General features: G+C 47.4%; 1 protein-coding gene across 16 annotated transcripts in view; it reads right to left on the bottom strand.

The window, feature by feature from the left end:
- The window catches only part of baz2ba (bromodomain adjacent to zinc finger domain, 2Ba), an 82,441-nt gene that overhangs the window by 8,307 nt on the left and 51,261 nt on the right, over window positions 1–22,873 (bottom strand). For 4 of the 16 annotated variants that reach the window (XM_014149936.2, XM_014149945.2, XM_014149937.2 and 1 more), the window contains 23 exons: window positions 15,711–15,920; window positions 15,341–15,499; window positions 14,303–14,508; window positions 13,567–13,791; window positions 12,880–13,467; window positions 10,900–11,647; window positions 10,455–10,739; window positions 9,260–9,314; window positions 9,046–9,154; window positions 8,575–8,676; window positions 7,842–8,070; window positions 7,651–7,743; window positions 7,476–7,549; window positions 7,277–7,342; window positions 6,547–6,612; window positions 6,291–6,335; window positions 5,972–6,004; window positions 3,397–3,462; window positions 2,951–3,091; window positions 2,187–2,441; window positions 1,690–1,913; window positions 496–570; window positions 55–349 (listed from right to left, as the gene is read on the bottom strand). In XM_014149936.2, the coding sequence (XP_014005411.2) occupies window positions 55–349; window positions 496–570; window positions 1,690–1,913; window positions 2,187–2,441; window positions 2,951–3,091; window positions 3,397–3,462; window positions 5,972–6,004; window positions 6,291–6,335; window positions 6,547–6,612; window positions 7,277–7,342; window positions 7,476–7,549; window positions 7,651–7,743; window positions 7,842–8,070; window positions 8,575–8,676; window positions 9,046–9,154; window positions 9,260–9,314; window positions 10,455–10,739; window positions 10,900–11,647; window positions 12,880–13,467; window positions 13,567–13,791; window positions 14,303–14,508; window positions 15,341–15,499; window positions 15,711–15,920 (4,349 nt within the window). The remainder of the gene's footprint in view (window positions 1–54; window positions 350–495; window positions 571–1,689; window positions 1,914–2,186; window positions 2,442–2,950; window positions 3,092–3,396; window positions 3,463–5,971; window positions 6,005–6,290; window positions 6,336–6,546; window positions 6,613–7,276; window positions 7,343–7,475; window positions 7,550–7,650; window positions 7,744–7,841; window positions 8,071–8,574; window positions 8,677–9,045; window positions 9,155–9,259; window positions 9,315–10,454; window positions 10,740–10,899; window positions 11,648–12,879; window positions 13,468–13,566; window positions 13,792–14,302; window positions 14,509–15,340; window positions 15,500–15,710; window positions 15,921–22,873) is intronic. The other 12 variants (XM_014149943.2, XM_014149948.2, XM_014149950.2 and 9 more) reach the window with 9 other exon arrangements.

Below are 22,873 nucleotides of genomic sequence, written 5' to 3'. Positions count from 1 at the left end.
GTATTGTTCTTCCATAGAGATGGAACTCTCAGATCTCCGGAAGGAAGGACTTACCTTGGCTAGCTTCTCTATCTGTTTCTCCAGCTCCTCCACACTAGTTGATTGGTCCCCGTCGTCCTCGTCACACGTTTCCACTTTCTTCCCCTTCTTCATCTCCTCCTCCTCTTCCTCGTCCTCTTCATCGGCCAGGTCGTCGCTGTCTTCGTCTTCATCATCGTCATCGTCGCTTTCTGCTCCGGCCTTTCTCTTGCGTTTGAGGCCAGAGGAGGGCGTACCCAGGGGCTGGGCCTCCTCCCCTCCCATGCTGGCATCTCTCTTCCCGGTCCGCTTGGCATGGATGGTCCTCAACCTGGAGAGAAACACACAGGTGAGCATTCAGATGCGCACACACACACACACACACACACACACACACACACACACACACACACACACACACACACACACACACACACACACACACACACACACCCCGTCAACACACACAACACTTACTTTTTGAGTTTGCCCTCGATCAGCCACTTGTCCTTCCTCATGTTGGTCATGTGATCAAGGTTCTTGTCGATCTCGCTGTAGAAACCGAGAAAGATACAGTATGTCAGTTGACACGTACAGGTAACTATGGAAACAGTGAGTAAATGAGAGATGCAAAGTATATTGAAAGCAGGTGCTTCCACACAGGTGTGGTTCCTGAGTTAATTAAGCAATTAACATCCTATCAGGCTTAGGATTATGTATAAAAATGCTGGGCAGGCCATTATTTTGGCTACCATGGCTATGTCACCATAGGATGACAATGTCCCCATCCACAGGGCAAGAGTGGTCACTGAATGGTTTGATGAGCATGAAAACGATGTAAACCATATGCCATGACTGACTCAGTCACCAGATCTCAACTCAATTGAACACTTATGGGAGACTCTGGAGTAGCGCCTGACACCGTTTTCCACCACCATCAACAAAACACCAAATTATGGAATTTCTTGTGGAAGAATGGTGTCTCGTGGTGTCCCAATGCCCTAGTAAGACACTTTATGTTGGTGTTTCCTTTATTTTGGCAGTTACCTCTAGTTAACACAATTCTCTCTCTCTCTCTCTCTCTCTCGTGAATAATTTATGTATTGGCTTCTCTCTCTATCAAAATTGAATCCCACACCAGATTAGCTGATCTATCCAGAGTCTTACACAGCATTAATAAAACACGACAGCATTAAAAGCTGAGTGAAGTCAACTAAACGTCATTATTTGTAGGGAGCTAAAAGGCAGCAGGCTCACAACAGTATGGAAGCCTCCTGTACACTAAACCTCTCACACTGGCTCCACCTAATAAGACAGGAAGGGACGACGATGCCTGATCTACAAGGATGTCATCTCATGCTTGTGAAATGTTGTCTGCATATCCTATCAGTAAAACCAGTAAGAACATGGAATCCATATTTGGATTCCATGTTTGATCTCCTTACATATAACACAATAATCTATTCCCTTGTAGCTCCACTGGTATGAGGCCTGTGATGTACAGCGCTGGCAGGTCAGCATCTCTTCTCCTACCTGTCCACGCTTTGCTGCAGATAGAACCTGACCTTTAATTGTTTCATTTCAATTGTTCTGTCTTCTCTCCTTCTGACTGCGCTCTCGCTGCAGCATTATCTATTTCAATGTTTGGCGTCTCCTGTTCTTTACTCCTACCTGACGACACTCTTGCTGCAGGCCAGCTCATTGGCCAGGAAGCCTAGTATGGAGGCCTTCTGGGTGGGGGTGTGGGCCTGGAAGGCCTTGGTCTTCAGGCTGAGGGCCAGCTCAGCCAGGTCAGTCTGCCCGCAATAGGCCCCCATGTACATCTGGAGCACCTCCGACACATTGTCCCGGTTGATGCCCACGTTGGTCAGATGGTCCCCCAGCATGGTCTTGGTCTGGAAGGGAGGGGGGGGGTAATGATAGAGTGGTTCCAGGTATACTTTCCAGGGGAGTGTTGACTCATAGACAATGGGCTGGTTTCCCAGACACAGATTAAGTCCTTGACTAAAAAGCATGTTCTGTGGAGATTCTCCATTGAAAGTGCTTCTTAGTTCTTAGTCGAAGACTAGGTTTAACCTGTGTCTGGGAAAGCGGACCAATGTGTAGGTTTTTATTCTACCTATGTGAGAGCCTGCTTGGTATGTTCCTGTACATGTACAGTATCTCACCTTGTGTCCAGGGGGCAGTCCAGGGTCACACACGGCCAGGGAGAGCAGTCTGACCAGCAGGTCCTGGACGTGTCCCATGCTGTCTCCCACGTTGAGCAGGCCCTCCTGCAGCATGCCCAGGGTGGGTACGTCCACCCCCACATCAAAGCCCAGCACCTTCCCAAAGCCGCGTAGGAACTGCATCAGCATCAGGCAGTCAGACACCGCACCCCCCGGCAAGATCAGGCCAGGGATTCTGGAAAACTCTGGAAGAGGCTGGAATGAAAGGTAAGGAGGGAGGAATGTTTAGGATACATCTCACCCTGGGACTCCTATAGTGCCCTATGTGGACGGCAGTATATGGGGAGTAGTGTGACTAACATATTACGATGTCAATGACTGAATCACATGGCTCTGAATGGTACCTTTTTTTTTTAGGTTTTCATTAGTAAACATGTGGGGGACTTATCTTGTCCTTCCCTGTGCATTACTCTCTTTAGCCACTTGATGGCAGTGTACAGCCCAAACTGTGTCCAGTACTCAGGTTTCACATATGATACATAACAGACATACTGTACATACCATTGTGATGATACAATGCACTTAACCAGCCATAACCCAAACCTAGACAATATTAACTTGTCAGTTCAAATATACATAAAGCAAAAGAAATGTAACCAAATTAAACAGCCACCTACAACTCGGAAAGCTAGGTCCCTTTGAATGATGTCACCCTTCAGACATCACGCAGGACTGAATCATGGGCAAGATGGGTCATTTATTACCTTATGATCGGCCAGACACATGTCTTCATTTGGCTTCTTCAGCTCCCTGGCAATCTCCAGTTCCAGCCTCCTCAGCTCCAATTTCCGCTCCTTGTTCAGGCGTTTCTCATCCCTCTTTTCCTGCCGCAAGCGCTCGCGCTCCTGAGGCCCCAGAGAAGGAGAGAGGGGAGAGTTAATGGGCTCACGCCAGTGGCGGTAAAACAGACAAGGATGTCAAGCCGAGTCTGCTGAGTAGCTTTAGAATTCAGCCCGGCGCCCCTGCCTGCGCACTCAAAGAAAAAGCGCTCGAGGGCCATTCTTTTGACTCAGTTAGTGTATTGAAGAAATGAAAAGGAGAGGGAGGAGAGAGGGTTTGAATGGGTTCAGGAAGGAGTGGGACCTTCTGGCACGCATGTGTGTGTGTGTGTTTTGTGTGTGTGTGTGTGTGTGTGTTGTATGTCACCTACCTCTGCTTTTTTGCGAGCCTCCACCGCCTTCATGAGCATCCCATGTTGCCGTCTCCTCTCCCTCTCCTAGCAGAGCAGAGAAAACACACACCCACGTTACACACCGGAGAAGGTGTAACCTCCACAGGTGAAGTTAGAGAGGTGGACAGAAGGAGGGAAACCCCCATTCACCTCCATCATGGCGAGGTTTTCACATACAGCAACATGTACAGTTGAAGCTGAGGTTAAGAAGACAACGGTACGAATGATGACAACCAGAAAGCATCAGAGGGAGAATGCGGAGAAGTTAGGGTCAAGCTATGATGCCTCTAGGTAAAAAGCTGATGGAACAAACGTAAAATGACTGAGTCATCATAGCCACAAGCCAGTGGGATGAAAACAAACATTGCTCTGTGTATCATCCATCTGTTTAGCTGATAGCCGTTCCAGATTGAAAATAGCCTAAACCTATGGGGGGATATCAAGTGAAGGTCTTACAAGGAGACTTCCCTGGTTGACGATAGATTGTCTCCAAATGTTTTATTGTAAACCAATAGGATTTGATCAAGGCGAAGCGAGGACAGTGTCTGTCTGAAAGGGATGGGGAACTCAGTGATGTGATAAACAGATAGAAGGCAATGAAACAGATCCTCTGGTGTCAGCTGCATAAATGCAGTATGTAGGGGCCAGGAGTTTCTCCGCCTCAGGTTTATATTGTTAGGAAAAACTCCTGGCTCTAATCGTGTGCAACAGACGCGCTCAACAAGCAATAGCCAGCCAGCCAGCCAGTCAGGCTGCTGGAGAAAACAGGCAGGTACAGCAATAGACAGACAGACAGTCAGGCTGCTGGAGAAGACAGGCAGGTACAGCAATAGACAGACAGCCAGTCAGGCTGCTGGAGAAGACAGGCAGGTACAGCAATAGACAGACAGACAGTCAGGCTGCTGGAGAAGACAGGCAGGTACAGCAATAGACAGACAGCCAGTCAGGCTGCTGGAGAAGACAGGCAGGTACAGCAATAGACAGACAGACAGTCAGGCTGCTGGAGAAAACAGGCAGGTACAGCAATAGACAGACAGACAGTCAGGCTGCTGGAGAAGACAGGCAGGTACAGCAATAGACAGACAGACAGTCAGGCTGCTGGAGAAAACAGGCAGGTACAGCAATAGACAGACAGCCAGTCAGGCTGCTGGAGAAGACAGGCAGGTACAGCAATAGACAGACAGACAGTCAGGCTGCTGGAGAAAACAGGCAGGTACAGCAATAGACAGACAGACAGTCAGGCTGCTGGAGAAAACAGGCAGGTACAGCAATAGACAGACAGACAGTCAGGCTGCTGGAGAAGACAGGCAGGTACAGCAATAGACAGACAGACAGTCAGGCTGCTGGAGAAAACAGGCAGGTACAGCAATAGACAGACAGACAGTCAGGCTGCTGGAGAAAACAGGCAGGTACAGCAATAGACAGACAGACAGTCAGGCTGCTGGAGAAGACAGGCAGGTACAGCAATAGACAGACAGACAGTCAGGCTGCTGGAGAAGACAGGCAGGTACAGCAATAGACAGACAGACAGTCAGGCTGCTGGAGAAAACAGGCAGGTACAGCAATAGACAGACAGACAGTCAGGCTGCTGGAGAAGACAGGCAGGTACAGCAATAGACAGACAGACAGTCAGGCTGCTGGAGAAGACAGGCAGGTACAGCAATAGACAGACAGCCAGTCAGGCTGCTGGAGAAGACAGGCAGGTACAGCAATAGACAGACAGACAGTCAGGCTGCTGGAGAAGACAGGCAGGTACAGCAATAGACAGACAGCCAGTCAGGCTGCTGGAGAAGACAGGCAGGTACAGCAATAGACAGACAGACAGTCAGGCTGCTGGAGAAAACAGGCAGGTACAGCAATAGACAGACAGCCAGTCAGGCTGCTGGAGAAGACAGGCAGGTACAGCAATAGACAGACAGCCAGTCAGGCTGCTGGAGAAAACAGGCAGGTACAGATACAGAACAGAGCAGCAGAACGACTCAGGCGACATTCCAAAGGGCACCCTCTTCCCTATGTAGTGCACTACTTTTGACCAAAGTAGTGCACTATGAGGTAGTGCACTATGCCATTTCAGACGCAACCTCAGAGACTCAATGGGACGTAACAGGTTAAAGGGCAGCTCTTTGTGGACGGAGACGGACACAAGCTCAATGTCTGGCACTGGAAAACTCAAGCACTCACAGCCACTCAAAAACAACAGCTAGACGATGGATGTGATGGATGACTCATCGAGAGGAGCGTACTTTCAGACAGTAAGAGTGCGCATGGCAGGGCATGGCCGCCTTTTGCAATGCATTCTGGGGAGTACGGGGGGAGCTACCGAACCACCGCAGGCGGAGCGAGGTCAGGTGTCTCAGAGCAGATGGAGGCGACACACTGTTGTTGTTTTTGTTTGTGTGTGTGTGTGTTTGTGTGTGTTTGTTTGTTTTGCTGAAAAGCCATGCAGAATAATGTAGTATGACTGCAGCCAGTGCTACACTTAATGCATTGCTATGACAACCATATCACAACCAGGAAACACGATGCGGTGTTAGATGTACAAAAATAAACATACCCATACCATATCTAGTCTATGCCTCTCCAACTCCTGGCAGAGAGAGTTGGCAAAGTATTATGGAACAGAAATGACAGCAAAAAAACAGATTGTTTAGCAGAAAAATACCCAAAGTTCAGAAATAACCCAATAGAATGGAAACTGACCAAAGAGAAACAGTAAAGGGTTTAATAAAATATCTAGTTACACACAACCTTGAGAAACACGCACGAACACACACACTCTGTAAACACTGATATAGCTGAAGTGTATATGGTTTTTAGTATAATTTCAATCATGTCAGAAGAGAAAAGGCATGCTGCTAAAAAGCTCAGCGTACCTGGTGCTTCAAAATGACTGCATGCTGCCTTCGCATTTCTTTCTCCTTCAGGGGAAGACAGAAAAGATGAGGGGAGAAAATCAATACACTTTCATGCAGCAACCATCATGAAAATCACTAGGGCTGATGGGATTTCAGACCATTTTACAGAGGAGCTACAGCTCATGCCTAATCTCATTGTCAGACACAGCTCATCTGGAAAAAGCTTTGACATTTTGGTTTATATTGAGATGCTGTGTGTAACACAAACTCTCACCTTTATTCGTTTCTCTGCCTCCATAATTTTGGCATTCGCAACCTCTTCTTTCTTTCTCCGTTTAGCCTGCGAATGCAAATCAGGTCAAACGTCATTTCACTGCCAGACATCTGGACAGACAGACTGACGGACACATGCCACCTCGCAGTTTCACACCGCAGCACTCAAAATATGATATTTTCCCTGTAACAGAAAATGAAACGTATGCCTCACGTGCCAGTCAAATGTGTAGAACACAGAGAGTGAATCAAGTATCATTTAAATATGTAATTGCAAACAGCAACAAAAAATCCTGTTAAGAGTGGCTTGCCAACCGTGTCAACTCAAATTTGATTTAGTCCTGCTAAAATACTTTGGAGCTCCTACAGTGTAATTGTGTGAGCAAGGGAAATATTACTTTTTCCCCACCCACTTATGCTAAACTGTTGCTGTTGTCTGATAAAATAAAATAAAATATTCCTGTCTAATTTAAATATGGTTTGACTCTGAGACAGCTAGCGGAGACAGCGATTTTAATATTCAACAGCCGTCAACCAAGACCAATTTAGCATTAGTTCCATGTGGAATTATGCCTTACTCCTTCCAACACTGTGGTATTATTCAGTAATGGGCTTGGGTAAGATTAAAACACCATGGACAGAGTAGACTGAGGCTCTGGGATGCAGTTTAAAGAGTGACGTTCTGTTAATTCAGAGGATATGTTCGGTATTGGGTCAGTTGACTGTAGTACCTCCAGGATCTGCTGTGCCCTCATCTCCTTCTCCAACCTGATCTGCTGAATCCGCTTGATCTTCTCCTGGAGAAACACAGAGGTAGGTGGATCAATACACTATGCAAACCAAACGGTGGTGCAGTGGTAAAACGAGGATACCTCCACTGTCAGACGGGACGGTTTGACAGGAAGTGGTGTCGCATAAAGAATGCCCTACCTGCTGCTTGATGAGCTTCATTTGCTCCTTCTGCTTCCTCCTTTCCTCGGCCGCCATGATGGCTGAAAGAGAGACTTTAGGGACTTAGGTGTTAAGAAATGATTTGCAGCAGTGGTACTGCACATCTCTACAAGAGGACATTGGGGAATGGTGTATGCACTTAGATGTAGTGTACCTTGTTGCTTCCTGGCCTCTTTGGCTGCCCTGGCCATGGCCTGCTTCTCCAGCTTCCTCATCATCTTCATCTGGGCCGCCTGCCTGGCTATCTCTGCAGAGAGAGGTGATGGAACGTTACTGTGGGACCAAACATGTTTGGTAGGTAGCATTCATAGACTTCAAACGGAGATCTTTTTTCTTTTTTCTCACCTTGGGCCTCCAGTTTGCGTAAGAGTTTGGCCTCGCTGGGGCTAGGCACCTCTGCCCCCAACCCCAGACCCTCTCCCACGTTGGGCGGCCGGCCCTTCCTCCTCCGGGAGCCCTTTCCCCCCTCGGCCCCGCGCTGGCGCTCTGAGTTGGGGGGCCGTCCCCGCCGGCCCTCCATGGCCAGGATATGAGGGATGACATCCTCGTCCTTCAGCAGGCTCCACTGCAGACCCTGGGGGTAGGACGGGCGCGAGACAACAGGGTAGAGTGGCAGTTAGTGTCGTGTGGCTAATAAACGGCTTCAACATACTTCAGCTGCTTTTATTACTCTACTGTTACTCTAGGTTTTACTCTTTAGATCGATCACTCATGACAGAAAAGAGGACAGATCAAAATCTGCAATGCATAGTGTTATTACTGGACTACAACGCTAAGAACCGGAAAATGGTCCAATTTCTACCTGTGATATGAACACCACTACAATGCATTCCATTCCCCATTCAGCTAGTTAAACTATCCTACTGTACAGTATATGACTGGTCACCTGTGGAAGTAATGTCAACTGATTATTAAATGACTCCCCCGACAAAGGGGGCTCGGGGGTAGGACTACTGGAGTCTATAGCTGATTTCTATCAATGTCCCTGAACTGCTTAAGTCACTATACACTTTCTACTGTACATGAAAAGAGGAAATAAACACATTTTAACGGGCAATAGATAGATGAAAGAGGTCACCTGGGGTCCTTCTCTGGCTTCATAGAAGTCACCAACCATTATCTTTGCACTGAAGCTAAAATTATCGCGTGTGATGCCACTTATTCCATTTCTGGATAGATACTACAGAAGAGAAAATAATGACGTTTGGTGAGACAGGGATATCCAATGTGAAAGTATGTAAAAGTGTGACATTGAAAAGCGATCTAGCCACAGTGGCGGAAGCTAAAAACTAAAGTGACGATTCAACTACTAAGCATCAAAAGAATTAGGGGGGAAATTGAGCAAAAGCACAGTGAGAATCAGAATGCTCTAACGACAGGTCAGCTTTTAGTAGGCAGAGGAAGGGATTGGGGAAATGAACTAAAAGGATTCCAGCTCTTCTCATATTAAGGTCACGGGGGTTAGCGTTGATGCTAAGTGAGCACTAGCGTGAGGGTGAGGCTAATTGCTAGCGTAAGGCTAGTCTGAGGGTTAGTGGTTACTGTTTACCTTCACCACATCTGGGTACTGCCTCAACTTCTTTCCGCATGGCGCGTAGTACGCCACGTCGCCTTGCATCTTCCCGGACGTGCTCTTGATCCGCGTTTCTCTCTGCCAGCTGGGAAACACACGGACGGAAGGAAACTGTGAGTGAGTGACCGAATGCCAGAGGCTTTTCCATTGCTAGAGAGAGCCTATCAATTCAAGTCTCCACTCGACCTACCCCAACTCCAGAGGTATCCTCAACTCCTGCTCATCCATCACCCTCTTTCTTTTCCCTGCGCAGAGAGAGAGAGAGAGAGAGAACCGGTTAGTCAGACTGAACAATACACAGTCAAAGCCTTCTCTCCGTAGCCCTAAACACCCAGCTACAACCACACGCAGAGCTGCTGCCCAAAACACCCACCCATAGCCACAGCATCACAGTGCTGAATATGAGCAGTGTTTCGTTGTCTGAGACAAACGGGGCAGCCGAGGCTCACTCCACTATGCAGGCGTTTCAGATCAAAGGTGTGCCTTCTCCTATTGACTGGAGCACTGCCCCGAGCGTGTCCACTGTGTCTCCAACCCAACAGCTGTGGCCATGAGAGTGCCTTATTGTTTACGCGTTCCCTTTATTTAACCAGGTAGAGTATTGAGAAACTCCGTGCTCTGAAAAGGAACTTAAAGGAAATGACTGAAACAAATCACTGACATTCCTATGTGAATTTGATGGACAACAAAGCATGTGGAATTGAAATGTGCTTAGGACGATTGGAATCTCTGTTGGAAAATTCCAGTCTTCCTTGTTGTGTCTGTGTGTGTGTGTGTGTGTGTGTGTGTGTGTGTGTGTGTGTGTGTGTGTGTGTGTGTGTGTGTGTGTGTGTGTGTGTGTGTGTGTGTGTGTGTGTTATTTCCTTTCCTAAGCTGGGTAATCTCCCAGTGCTGAGAGAGAGAGGAAGGAGGGGAAAGAAAGAAAGAAAGCTAGGGCATGGCAGAAGTGCCAAACAAGTTGTCAGGCCTGTTAAGCCCAAGGACATGCACCTACAGGAACCCAAGCCTGTTAAGCCAGCCAACCTCTCGGCTAACTAAAAATAGACCCTCCTTTTCCTCTCCCTGTTCTCTCCCCACAGCCATCTGAAGATGATAGCATATCATGCCATGTGTGAGCTATTCCAGTGTGGCTACGTGTCCTCACAGCTAGGTGTTTTTGCAGACTGGTTTTGTGCTTGTGCTGTATGAGTAGCTTTGGCAGAGTTGGTAAAGAAGTTGGCCATAAAAACGGGTACAGGGTCAGATGTGTTGTCATCCCCCTAATGGTTAAGGTTAGGGATAGGGGTTAGGGTAATCTGATGCCACATTTTCAGTTATGGGGCGATTTAAAACTTGAGCGGCTTTGACAACGCACCAGGCGTTTAAGGAGTGTTGCCCGCGGTTACCTGGGGGCGTGGCCAGGGAGTAGGAGGAGGAAGGAGAGCTGTGATAGGCCAAGGCACTGGAGCTGGTGACGATGCTGGGCGTCTTGATGACCTGCAGGTTGAGCGGGGAGCAGCTGGCGGCTGTGTGATTGGTTGAGTTGCTCAGTAAGGAGGCGTGGCCTTTGGTTAGCTTGAGTGGGGTCTTCTCCCTCTTGGAGGCGGAGCCTGACGATGGCAGCTTCAGCTTCGGGTCCTTCAGTTTGCCACCGGAGACGTCCTTGTCGCTGTCCGAGTTACTGTCAGAATCTAAGAGGAGGGTACCAGAAAGAGAGGGGTTATCACTGGTTGAATGGTGTTCACTGCTGTACATCACTGTAACCCCCCCCCCCCCCAAAAAAAAATACTGTACACTACAAAACATTGCATGTGCCTCCCATTAGGACGGTCAGAACGGTAGGTATCTAACCTGACAAGCTGTCATCCGAGTCCTCCTCATCATCCTCCAAATCATCCAGGTCATCATCATCATCGTCGTCGTCGTCATCCTCAACAGAGTCATCCGAGTCCTTGCTGCTAGGGAGACCGGGGAGACCTGGGAGGCCGGCCTCGGCCCCTCTGAACAGGTCCACCAGAGACTGCACCAGGTGACTCTGAGAGAGGCCCTTCCAGGCTGCCATGGGGGCCAGAGCATGGGCCTGAACCGGGAGGTTAGGGGCCTGGAGCTTAGGGGCCTTGGGGGCCTTGATCTTCCTGGGGCCCCGGGCCGTGGCCGGTGAGGGTGAGGTAGCGGGCCGCGCCGGGGGGCCCTGAGAGGAGGCCAAGTGGACCCTTCCGCCGGTGCTGAGGTTGACGGGCAGCGAGAGGGACGCCCCTGCCCCAGAGAGGTCCTTGTTGGAGTCCTTGCGGGGCTTGGTGATGAGGGCTAGCGGTGCGTCCTGAGCGGTGGTGCTTTGGATGACTCCGTTGGGGTGGGCAGCCAGGCCCAGGAGAGCGCTGGACAGGAAGAGGTTGGAGTGGTTGTTCTGGGGGGAAGGGGGGAGGGGAGCAGGGGGCAACTTGGTGCTTCTGCCACCGCCACCCGGACTCTCCGAGGAGGACAGCTTGGGGGGCGGCAAGGAGGATGACGTCACCCCAGCAGCCTTCCGAGAGGTTTTGTGACCCTGCTGCTTCTTGGGCTGCGCCGCCGGGAACGTCTGGCCTTGCGAGAGTAAAGACTGGAACGGAGGGAGGGCGGGAGGGAAGGAGGGAGGGTGGGAAGGAGGGAGGGGGATAAAACAAGGGAAAAGAAAAGAGAAAACAGCATAATTGTGCCAGCTGTCAATTTACATCTACGTTGATTGTTCAAGCTGGTGATGAAGCACAATGCCTGGCTCACTGTCTCACTGTGCCTAGGACAGAAGCCTGGAGACAATGGCATATAACATGGCAATAACCACAGGCATTGTACTAAGTAAAGAGTAAAGCTGCTGAAAAGCGGCTTCCAGTTCCCGTATCTCACTTAATTTACTACAGTTATGAGTCTGTGAAAAGTGTTAGCGTCACGCATCTGTGTTTTACTTTAAACAGCATAATGGCAGATTTTATAGAACGACAGTCACGTTTGGCGTTGCACCGTGTTTCAGCAAACACAGGTTAGGGCTTCGACATGTACATTCAACTAGATGTGATATCAAGTGAAACAAATCAATTTCACAGACCATGTAATACAGTAACAGTTCCTGAGCCACTGGGGGAATGCAGAGTCCTTTGGTTAAAACATAACCTCTCCACCGGTAAAATGGAACAGGGGAAAAGGCTAGATTTCCAATTCTAGCGGGCTGGAGCCATAGGAATTAGCTTCATCAATTAACTACTATTTCAATTACCATTTCGACAACATGCGAGAGGTCCACAATGCACTGTAAAAGGTGATAAATATGTATATGTTCTATCTAGTTGTGAATGTATTAAATGGAGAGTAAAACAGTAATAAATACATACTGTAACTATATGTGCCGTCTGCTTTGCTGAGGTAATGAGGCCAAAAGCATTGACCTTTTGGTTGACCTTTTGGTTTACAGGCTGAGCAGCACAGCAGGACACCCAATCAAATGACTCAGACAGGATTCCCACTTCCCTCTCTGACTCCCTCTGGCTGGAAGCAGCCCTCTTACTGCAGCTCATCTACAGTGTTACCATGAATTACGAACAACCTAACTGTGAAAGGAGAAACCGCTTCATGTTCGACCGCTTTTAGATTATCCAAATTAGGTGAAAAGCTAAACTAGCCAGTAACCAATCTGTGGTATTATTTGACCATGGGAAAAAGAGCTACTGTGTGAATACTGGGATTTTTTAAAACTTGTATTTATTTAATTTAACTTTTATTTAACTAGGCAAGTCATACTTGATACTCTTGGTACCATACTCCTTGCTTGTGGCTGGGCAGAGAGGACAGTGGACCAACCTGTTTGAGCCTGAATTCGTTGATCTGAGAGAGTGATTCCTCCAGCAACTTCCTCTTACTAGCCTTCCCACTGCCAGGTGTCTTCAGAGGCTTGGGCTGCTGGGAGTTGGCCATGGGCGACGTGAGGAGAGGGAAGGATTGAGGCGAGGGGGACAAGGGTACGGAGCGGGCCAGGGAGGGCACCGACAGGGGCTTGGAGGAAGAGCAGAGGGACAGGGGCGGGTGCTGCGGCGAGGAGGGCAGGAGCTTGGGCGGCTTGGGGGAGGCTGTGGTGCGTCCTTTGGGGGAGGTGATGAGGGGGATTGGAGAGGCAGAGACGGGTGATGGGGAGGTTTCCCTGCGGGGTTGGGTGAGGAGGGCCAGGGGCTTGGAGCTGGCTGTTAGGCCCGTGGACTGGATGACACTGAGGTGCTGCTGGAGACCCTCCTCCCTGGGCCGGGAGGTCTGGAGGGACAGGGGGGAGCTCTGGGACAGGGTAGGAGGGGAGTGCTGTGAGGGGACCAGGGTGGGGGGGTCGGAGGGTAGGCTGTGGGTCAGGCTGTTCCTATTGTCTTGGGCCTCCTTCATGCCCGAGCTTAGTGTCCCGATCTGGAGAGGGAGGAGAGGAAGCCCAATGTTAGCTCACCTCGGAGCACATCACAGACATAAGTAGCTATACACTACCAGTACTATTCACTATCACTGTACCTTAATTTTTTTCTTTGTCCGCCTCGCCTTCTCAGAGTTCCACGCCTCGCTCTTTCCCTCCTCTTCCTCATCCTCATCATCATCGTCGTCATCATCGTCGTCGTCCTCTTCCCCTCCGAGGTCCTCCAGGTCGCTGCTGATGGCTCCGTCGCTGGAGCTGTCCGAGGAAGAGCCTGATTCGCTGTCACTGACCCCAGCGACCTCTGCTGGCTTTTTACTGGGCTTCTGCATTAAGGCAGAGAGCTGACAATCAATAAAGCACCCAGTGTACATTTTAACCATTTGCTTTTTGTTTCTAAACTGGAAATGGAAAACTTAAACGTCCAAAATAGACCCCAAGTCAAATACTTCAGGCTTTACTATAGCTATAGACAGGTTAGCTTTTAGCAACAAAACCAACAAATGCACAACTATGGGGCAAAACAGACAGAGCTGGCTTAGACTGTTAACAACATGTCAACTATATTTCATCTCCAAATTATACAATTGTATAATGAGCACTATCGATTTCTTTGCAATATTAGCATGGACATGGAATCCGTCAAAACACCTCAAAACAAGACATGGTATCAATAACAAGATGCAACGAGCTGAAACGAGCAGCTTCTTGCCATCGTTGCTAGCTATCTGAGCGTTCAGAATCATAACAACGCGGCTTCCGGCCACGTCGGTGTGCGCGCATCATTTCCGCAACGTTGTCATCAGTAATCTAGAGCCACTACATCATTGAGCTGACCTTGTCTTTAGGTTTGCGGGGTACTTTCTCCTGCTGTAGCTCTGCTGTGTGGCTCTGGCTGTGAGGGCTGCTCCTGGGGCCCCTGGCCTTGGAGTTGGGGCCCTTAACAGCCTGGGAGGCACCCAGGGATGGGGACGCGTTCATGGAGTAAGACCCCTGCATGGTTGGGGAGGATACCCCGCTTCCGTTCACTGCCCCGTTCACCCCTGAAATCGCACGAAAAGAGGCACAGCACACCGTTACATAACATCTTCATCTCCTCTGAGCGACGAGACATTGCGAGTAAAAACGCTAATGAAATAGCTGGGGTTCTTCTGAATGCGGAAGAGAATAAAAAGCCTTACGAAAATATTGATTTAACGCGTATCTCATTTAGGCATGCTGAACACGGCGTGAGCACAACATGAGTGGTTTACATAATAAAAGATAAATTAAAAGATAGCATCAAATGAAAAAAGCAGATTAAGAGAGAAAGGGTACAGAGAGAGAGACAGAGACAGAGAGCGAGAGTGTGTGAGAAAGAAAGAGAGAGAGAGGGAGAGGGAGAGTGAGAAAAAGATAGAGAGAAGAAGAAAAAAAGCCTGCACATACGCCATTAACTGAGACTGGAAGTCATTATAAGGTTCTCGACGGGAGAAATCTCATCACGGAGCCGGAGACTGCCGAGACTAGGGAGCCTCTCACTTAATCCCTGTGAACAGTTTCCACCACCTGCTTACAGGAATGATTAATTCATTCACATCTCTCGCAATTGCCAGAGGGGTAAAAAAAACGTTGCGCTTTAAATACCTCACCCTCTTAAGGGTACCTTTTATTTCCTGGCGGTAAAATCATTTGCTGCTTTTGAACAGGTGTGAGAAGCTTCTTCACACTCTGTGCCAATATACATGTACAATAAAATACAGATTTTCTCCTTATGAGCACAGGAAGTGTGGCAATTATCACCGTTGTTCTAAGTTGTTATTATCTGTATAGTTAGCTAGGTCAGAATGAAGCACTTGGAAAGGTTCCAGGTAAGAAGGATGGGCGTAGCTGTACCTTTGGGGGTCTGTCCGTTTTTGCTGGGGGTCCTGGAGGGGGCTTGCAGGGGGCTGTGGTTCTGCTGGATGTGGGGGGTGAACATTGTGGGGAGGCCCAGGAACGGGGGGAGGAAGGCTGCTGCCCCCCTACTGTGGGCCTCTGCTGCTCGCCACCATTCTGATGAAGAGAGAGGACAAGGAGGAGGACATCGACATGTCAGTGCCATTCTGTCTCATCCACTAAGTTCAGTACTGTATATCAATTACAATCGCATAAAGAGTATTAGAAGTTAGCACACGCTTAAATACTGATTAGTCATGATGTTTCATCCATCTGCTGTTCAGGTCAAGTAAATCTCCTGGACTCAGTCATGGGCCCCTACTCTTACCTGTCAGAGCTCCCAGCTGGGGGTGTGCGGCCAGGGCAGCAGACATCCCCAAGGACCCCAGAGAACCCAGGGACCCCAACGACCCCAGGCCTCCAAACTCTGGGCGTCCTGAGCTGGTGGTGTACAGGCCGAAGGCTGGGTGGCTGACCAGGGGGAAGGCACTTGACAACGTGTAGGGCTGCTGGTCGCTCATCGCCCCATACAAACGACCTGATGGACAAACAGTACAACAAAAATAATAAATCAAATGTACTTATTAAGTCATTTTTACTTCAGTAGTCACATCAGCAGTTGTCACATTACTCACTGTGTATCTATTATTACGTGTTTGACTTTTCTATTATTTCTCTATTTTCTTTCTCTCTGTGTTGTTGGGAAGGGCCCTGAGTCAGCATATCACTGTTAGTCCACACCTGTTGTTTACAAACCATGTGACGAATAACATTTGATTTGATCAGCGGTGTGCTTCTGTTTGGGGTATAAATAAACTGAATTGAATTCTGAGATGACTCAAGGGTTTGCCGTGGCCTCGAAATACCCTGACTCGCTGGCTTCCTAGGTATTCATCCCTTCTGTGTGTTAAAGTTTAATGACGTTTTCTCCTCTCCCCCTACAGGTTTTCTGCTGGGTAAGATGATATTTTATGTATATTCAACAAGACATTAGCAGCGTAAAGGACAAAGATTGCCCTGGATTGGAGTTTAACAGGATTACACATGCTTGTGCAAACACAGAACAGAGCAGCTCAGATCGGAGTGACTGAGACGGAGACACTACTCAGAGGGGAGATGCGCATCATGCATGTTCTAGATAGACGGAGTTCTAGGCTGTACTTCAGTAGGGGAGAGAGAGAAGAAGACAAAAAGAGCGATCGCAGTCGACAATTCAGATTATATTTTCTGACGAGGAGCTGATTTGTTAAATTAGGCTACAAAGAGAACGTTCTTAGGGGCAGATAATAAAAAATTAAATGCGAGAAATTTGCATAAGTATTCAAAAAAAATGTTTTTACCAACAAACTTGAAACGGATGCGGGCTGAGCAGCGGGACATTTGGACAGCTGGGAGTGTAGTTGAAGTGTTTCTGCAGGTACTGTATAGCACTGATCCTTCCTCGCTACTCCATTATGTCCGTCACCACGCAAATTAAACGAGCTCAAATAGGCTAAATCAGTGGTAGACCGAATAACAAGCGAGTCGCGGTCCTTCAATACGTCAGTGGTGTGGTGTTTGAGAGGGGTACCTGTGATAGAGCCTGTTCCTAATACTTTCCTCCAAACCTTTTTTGACTTAAATTTCAGCAGCACACTGCCCCCCCCCCCAAAAAAAGAGAGGAATATGTCGTCATCAAGCTTTCCCCTAAACCTGAGTACAATCATTTCTGGCAGGGCAACCGGAGCACATTGTCTCCTCGCACAGTCAGATGCAATTTGGTCTGAGCATATTTCATGCAAATTCAATTTCCATTACAGGAGGGTGAGAAAAAGAGAGAAAGAGAGGGGCTGGTAGAGGGAGGGAGGCTGCGGCGGGGCGAAGCCTAGCTCTCTTTGAGCCAGGTAATATGTATGCATAAAAAGTGATGACAGGCGATGTAAAGTGTTATTCACTGAGCTTGTGAAAAATGTCAACCTACAACACGCCCAGTGAGTGCTGTGTGAGTGTGATGCCCCCAAATTCTACAGAATCAGATGATGGAGTTGAGACGCACAGAAAAGAACCAGAACATTTGCACCTGCCTATCTGGCTGTCATGAGTGAGAAAAAAACTAAAACTAAACATAATTAGGCCTAAGCTAAAGCACTTCCATTTTGCGTGCCCTAAAACATATAATCAACAATATAGTGATGGGAGCATGAAGTGAAAATACAATGTAGAGGCTAAATTGCTGAGATGATCAAGGGAATCGAATTAAAATGCCCATATAACATCATATTACATTACATAACATAACTGTCTGGTTGATTAAGCCTGAGTTACAATTACATTATCTTTCTTTTTTTTTTCACCTTGATTTAACCAGGTAGGCTAGTTGAGAACAAGTTCTCATTTACAACTGCGGCCTGGCCAAGACAAAGCAAAGCAGTGCAACACAAACAACAACACAGTTACACATGGAATAAACAAACATAGTCAATAATACAATAGAAAAAAAAGAAAGTCTATATACAGTGTGTACAAATGGCGTGAGGAGGTAAGGCAATAAATAGGCCATAGTAGCAAGTAATTACAATTTAGCAAATTAACACTGGAATGATAGATGTGCAAGTAGAAATACTGGTGTGCAGAAGAGTAGAAAAGTAAATAAAAACAATATGGGGATGAGGTAGGTAGATTGGATGGGCTATTTACAGATGGGCTATGTACAGATAGCTGATGTTTAACGTTTGTGAGGGAAATATAAGTCTCCAGCTTCAGCGATTTTTGCAATTCGTTCCAGTCATTGGCAGCAGGCAACTGGAAGGAAAGGCGGCCAAAGGAGGTGTTGGCTTTGGGGATGACCAGTGAGATATACCTGCTGGAGTGCGTGCTAAGGGTGGGTGTTGTTATCGTGACCAGTGAGCTGAGATAAAGCGGAGCTTTACCTAGCAAAGACTTATAGATGACCTGGAGTTAGTGGGTCTGGCGACGAATATGTAGCGAGGGCCAGTCGATTAGAGCATACAGGTCACAGTGGTTGGTGGTATATGTGGCTTTGGTAACAAAACGGATGGCACTGTGATAGACTGCATCCAGTTTGCTGAGTATAGTGTTGGAGGCTATTTTGTAAATGACATCGGCGAAGTCGAGGATCGGTAGCATAGTCAGTTTTACAAGGGTATGTTTGGCGGCGTGAGTGAAAGAGGCTTTGTTGCAGAATAGAATGCCGATTCTAGATTTAATTTTGGATTGGAGATGTTTAATATGAGTCTGGAAGGAGAGTTTACAGTCTAGCCAGATAGAATATGTGGACAACTACAAATACCTAGCTAAGTCAGAACCGTCCAGAGTAGTGATGCTAGTCGGGCGGGCGGGTGTGGGCAGCGAACGGTTGAAAAGCATGCATTTGGTTTTACTAGTGTTTAAGAGCAGTTGGAGGCCACGGAAGGAGTGTTTTATGGCATTGAAGCTCGTTTGGAGGTTTGTTAAGACAGTGTCCAAAGAAGGGCCAGATGTATACAGAATGGTGTCGTCTGCGTAGAGGTGGATCAGGGAATCACCCGCAGCAAGAGCGACATCGTTGATATATATATACAGAGAAAAGAGTCGGCCCGAGAATTGAGCCCTGTGGTACCCCCATAGAGACTGCCAGAGGTCCGGACAACATGCCCTCCGATTTGACACACTGAACTCTATCTGATAAGTAGTTGGTGAACCAGGCGAGGCAGTCATTTGAGAAACCAAGGCTGTTGAGTCTGCCAATAAGAATACGGTGATTGACAGAGTCGAAAGCCTTGGCCAGGTCGATGAAGAAGGCTGCACAGTACAATCTTTTATCGATGGCAGTTATGATATCGTTTAGTACCTTGAGCGTGGCTGAGGTGCACCCGTGACCAGCTCGGAAACCAGATTGCACAGCGGAGAAGGTACGGTGGGTTTCGAAATGGTCAGTGATCTGGTTATTAACTTGGCTTTCAAAGACTTTAGAAAGGCAGGGCAGGATGGATATAGGTCTATAACAGTTTGGGTCTAGAGTGTCTCCCCCTTTGAAGAGGGGGATGACCGCGGCAGATTTCCAATCTTTAGGGATCTCGGACGATACGAAAGAGAGGTTGAACAGACTGGTAATAGGGGTTGCAACAATGGCGGCGGATAATTTTAGAAAGAGAGGGTCCAGATTGTCTAGCCCAGCTGATTTGTATGGGTCCAGGTTTTGCAGCTCTTTCAGAACATCTGCTATCTGGATTTGGGTGAAGGAGAAGCTGGGGAAGCTTGGGCAAGTAGCTGCGGGGGGTGCAGAGCTGTTGGCCGGGGTTGTGGTAGCCAGGAGGAAGGCATGGCCAGATGTAGAGAAATGCTTATTGAAATTCTCGATTATCGTGGTTTTATTGGTGGTGACAGTGTTACCTAGCTTCAGTGGTGTGGGCAGCTGGGAGGAGGTGCTCTTGTTCTCCATGGACTTTACAGTGTCCCAAAACTTTTTGGAATTAGAGCTACAGGATGCAAATTTCTGTTTGAAAAACCTAGCCTTTGCTTTCCTGACTGACTGCGTGTATTGGTTCCTGACTTCCCTGAACAGTTGCATATCGCGGGGAGTATTCGATGCTATTGCAGTCCACTACAGGATGTTTTTGTGCTGGTCGAGGGCAGTCAGGTCTGGAGTGAACCAAGGGCTATATCTGTTCTTAGTTCAACATTTTTTGAAAGGGGCATGCTTATTTAAGATGGTGAGGAAATTACTTTTAAAGAAGGACCAGGCATCCTCGACTGACGGGATGAGGTCGATATCCTTCCAGGATACCCGGGCCAGGTCGATTAGAAAGGCCTGCTCGCAGAAGTGTTTTAGGGACCGTTTCACAGTGATGAGGGGTGGTCGTTCGACCGCAGACCCATCGCGGATGCAGGCAATGAGGCAGTGATCACTGAGATCCTGATTGAAAACAGCAGAGGTGTATTTGGAGGGCAAGTTGGTCAGGATAATATCTATGAAGGTGCCCATGTTTACGGATTGTGGGTTCCTTGATAATGTGTGTGAGATTGATGGCATCTAGCTTAGATTGTAGGACTGCCGGGGTGTTAACCTGTTTGGGATAGGGGGCAGTATTTTCACGGCCGGATAAAAAACGTACCCGATTTAATCTGGTTACTACTCCTGCCCAGAAAGTAGAATATGCATATAATAGTAGTAGTAGATAGTAATAGTAGTAGATTTGGATAGAAAACACTCTAAAGTTTCTAAAACTGTTTGAATGGTGTCTGTGAGTATAACATAACTCATATGGCAGGCCAAAACCTGAGAAGATTCTATACGGGAAGTGCCCTGTCTGACCATTTCTTGTCCTTCTATAGCCTCTCTATCAAAAATACAGCCTCTGTGCTGTAACGTGACATTTTCTAAGGCTTTCATTGGCTCTAGGAAGGCGCCAGAAAGTGGAATGATAGCTCTGCAGTCTCTGGGCGAAAAACATCAGGGGTTTTGGTGAGTGGTCTTTCTGGGAACAATGACACTGAGGCGCTCGTGCACGAGACGACTCCATTTTTTTCTTTCAGTGTTTGAACGAATACGTCGTCGCCCGGTTGGAATATTATCGCTATTTTATGAGAAAAATCGCATAAAAATTTATTTTAAACAGCGTTTGACATGCTTCGAAGTACGGTAATGGAATATTTTGAAATGTTTTGTCACGAAACGCGCCGGCGCATCACCCTTCGGATAGTGACTTGAACGCATGAACAAAACGGAGCTATTTGGATATAACTATGGATTATTTCGAACCAAAACAACATTTGTTGTTGAAGTAGAAGTCCTGGGAGTGCATTCTGACGAAGAACAGCAAAGGTAATCCAATTGTTCTTATAGTAAATCTGAGTTTGGTGAGGGCCAAACTTGGTGGGTGTCAAATTAGCTAGCCGTGATGGCCGGGCTATCTACTCAGAATATTGCAAAATGTGCTTTCACCGAAAAGCTATTTTAAAATCTGACACCGCGATTGCATAAAGGAGTTCTGTATCTATAATTCTTAAAATAATTGTTATGTTTTTTGTCAACGTTAATCATGAGTAATTTAGTAAATTCACCGGAAGTTTGCTAGTTCTGAACAAAACATGCTAATGTAAAAAGCTGGTTTTTGATATAAATATGAACTTGATTGAACAAAACATGCATGTATTGTATAACATAATGTCCTAGGAGTCTCATCTGATGAAGATCATCAAAGGTTAGTGCTGCATTTAGCTGTGGTTTTGGTTTTTGTGACATATATGCTAGCTTGAAAAATGGGTGTGTGATTATTTCTGTCTGGGTACTCTCCTGACATAATCTAATGTTTTGCTTTCGCTGTAAAGCCTTTTTGAAATCGGAAAATGTGGTTAGATAAAGGAGAGTCTTATCTTTTAAATGGTGTAAAATAGTCATATGTTTGAGAAATTGAAATTATAGCATTTTTAAGGTTTTTCGTATTTCGCGCCAGGCCCTACCATTGGATATTGATGAGGCGTTCCGCTAAGAGGTTTTAAGCATATCCCAGTTTAGGTCACCTAACAGAACAAACTCTGAAGATAGATGAGGGGCAATCAATTCACATATGGTGTCCAGAGCACAGCTGGGAGCTGAGGGGGGTCTATAACAGGCGGTAACAGTGAGAGACTTATTTCTGGAGACATTCATTTTTTTAATTAGAAGCTCTCACTTACAGAAGAGAGGAAAGGGTTCACGTTCCAACTCTTCGACATTAGGCCGGACTGTGTACCTACAATATCATAAAACGCACAAGGGCACTATAGGCCTAATACTGGGAGCATCTTTTCAACAGCAATTCAGGACTAATGAAATGTAAAGGTGTAATTTCCCTTGAGCCAGATTCCTAAAATGGCCTAAATGCTATCTCCATATTGTAAACCAGTAATGTGGAATCCACGGAGATTGAGGAAGATATCTTCAAAATCATAATAGGTTAATAAAAAGGTTTATTTGCATGTGGGAAGCGGAGTTCAAATGCTCAGTGGGAGGTGGGGAGGGAAACAATGAGTGCCAGCCAGCGTGCCAGAGGCAGAGTGGTGTTGGCGACACATGAGAAAATGCCCTTTGAGCTGGCTTCAAGGCCCCAGTCTTCGCAGTCTGCTGCACCACGACAGAGGAGAGAAATACCTTGTGTACTTCATTACAATATGCTGAATATGGAGTGCCTTGCCTTGCCAAAGTCAGCTAGCGGATACGGAGACAAATGACTGAAAATACAAAACACAACCCCCGAAAGGCCAGCAGCAAGCAGCCACTTCCGTCGCGTCTCCCTCCCGCCAAAACCCCGCCTGTCACTCTCGCCTCGACCGACCTTCCCCGAGCAACAGAGTGACATCTGCAAATGCCTTTTCAATATTAATGCGCTTCCAGCTGGAGAATAATTAAATCAGAAATTTGGAGAGAAGCGAGCAACCGAGCAGAAATACAGGATTACCTGATATCCTCTCTCTCTCTCACTTTCCTCCACCCTCCTCCTCCACTCTCTCTGACAAACACAACTGCATTCT

Source organism: Salmo salar, chromosome ssa16, assembly GCF_905237065.1.
Source record: "Salmo salar chromosome ssa16, Ssal_v3.1, whole genome shotgun sequence".
Taxonomy (NCBI): Eukaryota; Metazoa; Chordata; class Actinopteri; order Salmoniformes; family Salmonidae; genus Salmo; species Salmo salar.
Note: the sequence above shows the minus strand (reverse complement) of the source record. Positions and strands in the feature narration are given on the sequence as shown.